At 36.0% G+C, this 4,138-nt stretch overlaps 1 protein-coding gene across 1 annotated transcript; it reads right to left on the bottom strand.

Moving 5' to 3' along the window:
* Positions 1–728: 728 nt before the first annotated feature.
* Positions 729–1,304, bottom strand: LOC145127515 (uncharacterized). Its single transcript, XM_079062701.1, has one exon. The coding sequence runs from the start codon at positions 1,302–1,304 to the stop codon at positions 729–731; it is 576 nt and encodes a 191-aa protein (XP_078918827.1).
* Between the last annotated feature and the right edge of the window lie 2,834 nt (positions 1,305–4,138).

Genomic DNA, 4,138 nt, shown 5'->3' on the forward strand with positions numbered 1-4,138 from the left:
TCCTTTTGGATTTGGGCCATGCGTTTCTTGTTGACATGTCCAAGGTGACAATGCCACAAGCAAGCTTTGTCTATAACATTAGACTAATCAATATGAAAAACAATATTTCCTAAATTGTCTACAATCGTCATAATTTCATACACACCATCACAAGGTAAAGCTTCAAAATAAAACACACCATTTTTATAAGCAGAAATAGAACCATTTTTGTCATCAAAATAATATCTAAAACCTTGTTTAAATAAAGCATGAAATGAAATGATGTTCCGTGTCATCTCTGACGATTAGCAACAATTCAATAAATCTAACCCTAACCCACTATTGAGCACTAAGCTATAAAATCCAATCTTGGTAATAGGTGAAGATCGCCTATTGCCCATGATCAAGTTCATCCTTCCATGCTCCATATCCTAACTTCTTCTTAGCCCCTGCAAGTCAGAACAAATGTGAAATCCACATCCTGTATCATGGACCCAAGAATGAGAATTTGATGAGTTATTAGATAAAACACTGTAAATACATGTCGAGATTGGCTTCACCTTGCCATCCTTGATATCCTGCAAGTATTTCGGGCAGCTTCGTTTCCAATGCCTCTTTTCGTTGCAGTAAAAGCATGTGGCCTCCTTTGGATCGAAAGCAGCGGGAGCATCGGAACTGGACTTTCCTTTGGGTCCATTACTGGATGACCCAGCATGGGACTTTCCCTTCTAGTTCATCTTGGGATGACCTTACCTCTTTTTCCCTTGACCAATGGCTAGAACAGGGGCAACAGTAGGAGTGGATGCAACACTTTTTCCCTTCATTCCTACTTCTGATGTTCGCATGAGGTTGTGCAATTGTGATAAAGTAGTTTCATTTTTGTTCAAATGATAAGTCAAAATGAACTGATCATAAAAAATTGGCAAGGAGTTCAACACTATGTCTATTGCCAACTCTTCATCAAAATTCACATTCAGTTTGATGAGCCTATCAACGTATCGTTGCATTCTTGAAACGTGGTTTCTTAAAGACTCACCATCCTTCATCTTGCACACCATGGGGGACTTTACCACTTCGTACTTCTCTTGAGGAGCTCGTTTATGGTACTTTTCCATAAAGTCCTTATTCATCTCGTACGGCCAGTAATCCTCATAATGTATCTTCAATTCTGGGGTGATTATAGCCACCATGATGCAAGAAACTTTCATTGCATCCTTGTAGTGCTTCTCGTAGGCATCTATCTCTTCAGGAGTGGTCTTCGTTTCATCGATCTTATCGAGTGGTTTTTCGCGGACATACTCTTTATCCTCAAAATGAAGTGTCATTTTGATATTACGTATCCACTCGTTGTAGTTGGTGCCATCCAATTGCACCTTTCACAAACGTTCAATAAAGAGAAGTTGTTGTTGTTGGAGGAGGAGGAGGAACCAGAAGCATCAGTAGGACTAGACATCTGAAAGAGTAGAATGGAAAGTTTGAGTTAGATAAGAACAATCCTCAATATAACACCCAAAATGAAATATCAAGGCTAGGATCCAACTAAATAATTTATAACTTAGAAAAGGGATACCGTAATCTAATTGCAAATTATATAAAGGTATGTAAATGACGATTTACCAATTTCACCATAAAAAACGAAATTTTAATGAATTTAGTTTTGAAGAAAATTCCTAGATCTTTTGAGAATCATTGAACTCTTCAATGGCATGTTTAATGTCGATTATGCTCTTCCATTTGTGACCGGGATACCGAGGATGACAAACAAGATGTGAATAACCATGAAAATTAACTTGCTACTCTGAATGTCATTTATCATCTCATTTTAATGTGCCGGTTAGCCACACGCGCTCCATTAATCAATGATAATTTACGAGAAACCTATTGCCACTCTTTATTAGTCCTTATTAGTGTGTCGATTAACAACACACGCTCCACTAACGACCACTAGAGTGCAACGTGCAATTTCATGGATTAGCATATAATTTCACCTTTTTCCTAAAGTAACTAAGATTGGGAATTTTATAAAAATGTATTCAGTTACTTTATAGATCATTATACTTATTAATCAGGATTTAATTGTCCTATCAAACTCATTCAGCTAACAACCCTCCACCAATCAAGGGAGCGGTGGGTAAGAGTGGATACCCAATGGCGGTCATTTTATAGGTCGTTTCCTTAAACTCCCCTTATAGATCGGCTTCGTGAATGAGGTGTACTAGCGGTTCGATTGACTTCTCTAATATGTATAGTAATATTAGACTTTTAATGTTACATATAATATAAGGGTGTATTTTCAAAAAATTTCAAAATACTAGGTTTTATTTTAAATTTTTGAAATTAATATTTAATTAATTAAATTGGAAAATAAAAACAATTATGAATTCTAGATAAGGATATCAAATTGCAATTTAAAATATTCAATTTTATACAATTAAAATACTGTTGATTTTAATTATCCTAATCAATTCATAATATATATCAAAACCGAAATTTTTGAATCTGACAGCTTACCACGTCGTCGTAAACAATTACCACATTGTGGTAGAGCAAAATCGCAAGTCACCACTGATGGGTTTTAAGCATTACAAAATTCTTATGGTGCATATGCAACCCTAATTGCTTTGGATCTAGGTTTTTCTCTAGTTATACATGCAAATTAATTTTCCAAAGAAAAACCCTAATCTAGCATACAAGAAAACAAAATCTAATCATATTAGGGTTAGCAGAATACCTTTCTTGTTGATAGCTTGATCTTGACCTTCAAGAGCTTAGTGCCTCAAGTGTTGCACCTCTAATGGAGTCACAAACACCACTTAGTAAAGGATGAAAAAGAAGTAGGTGATGGAGGCTTCTTGAATTCGGCTAGGGTTCTCTAAGAATGCATAGAGCCGAAAACTGTAAGCTAAGGGTTCCTTATATAGCTGAGCTGCTAGGGTTTTAGATGGAAACCCTAATTCTCTGCTAGGGTTTTAGGGTTTTAGATGAAAAAGAAGTAGGTGATGGAGGCTTCTTGAATTCGGCTAGGGTTCTCTAAGAATGCATAGAGCCGAAAACTGTAAGCTAAGGGTTCCTTATATAGCTGAGCTGCTAGGGTTTTAGATGGAAACCCTAATTCTCTGCTTAAGCCTTAAGCAATCCATGGAATCCTTCTAGAAAGCCTCTTGGACGAAATCTCTATGGGCTTCCCAAAGAGTTCGTCCACTCCTTCCTTTAGGAGTCCATCAACCCAACTTGCAACTATCAACGATTTGCAATATCAGTCCCCTTACTTTTAATCAGTCTCTTTTGATCACTAAATTAATTCCAAATTAATTTATGATCAATACTAGTTAAATAATATGATTTCTCAATTAATATATTATTCTTATAATATATTAATGAATCATTTATCAACATCTTTCTCCATAATTCATCCTGTCAAGTTGCTATGGTGAAGGCAACCCAAAAGGACCATGCTACTATCAAATCAAGTACATACCAATTACAGTTATAGGCTTAGACACCTAATCCAACAGTCTCCCACTTGGATAAGTCTAATAACTATACCTGCAAGTATGACTTCAAAAAACGATTATCAATCGTAGCTCTCAAAAGCCGCTGTCGAACTCTGGCCTAGTCAATTACGCGTCCTTTAGATAGGGGATCATATAATCCTCCGTTCTGTAAGATATCGTGTGGACAAAGACATGGGATATAATCATTCTCAATGTACAACAGTTTGTTTCCCGACTTCTGATTTGTTTGACATAGAAATTAATTGAACACATCAATTTAGTCCTGACTGGGCCCGACACATAAGTCAACACAAAATCATCGAGGGGCACAAGATATTGCTTTTACCCCTTGAGATAAAAGGAACATATAAACTTTTACTTATATGCTTGTACTATTTACTTATCAAATCAGGCATAACAATTCGCTTTATAACATCAAGTTACTAATGCGTTTACACATTATCAATGCACAACCAACTCGCAAACAGCAACTCATATATCTTGGTTTAAAGATTATACGATATTATCGTCTCACAATCACTCGTGATAAATTCCATGAAGTGATTCAAATGAGTGTGGGTTTAATCCAATACTCAAATCTTATTTCAGAAGTACTTATGAACGTTGCATCAAACTTTTGCTTTGTCTAAGCACTTAGACAATCT

This window comes from Lactuca virosa, chromosome 7 (genome assembly GCF_052849685.1).
Source record: "Lactuca virosa cultivar CGN04683 chromosome 7, Lactuca_virosa_CGN04683_v6, whole genome shotgun sequence".
Lineage (NCBI taxonomy): Eukaryota > Viridiplantae > Streptophyta > Magnoliopsida > Asterales > Asteraceae > Lactuca > Lactuca virosa.

What these genes read in the sequence shown, in the direction of transcription:
- LOC145127515 (XM_079062701.1), bottom strand. Translation starts at nt 1,304, where the DNA reads ATGACACTTCATTTTGAGGATAAAGAGTATGTCCGCGAAAAACCACTC.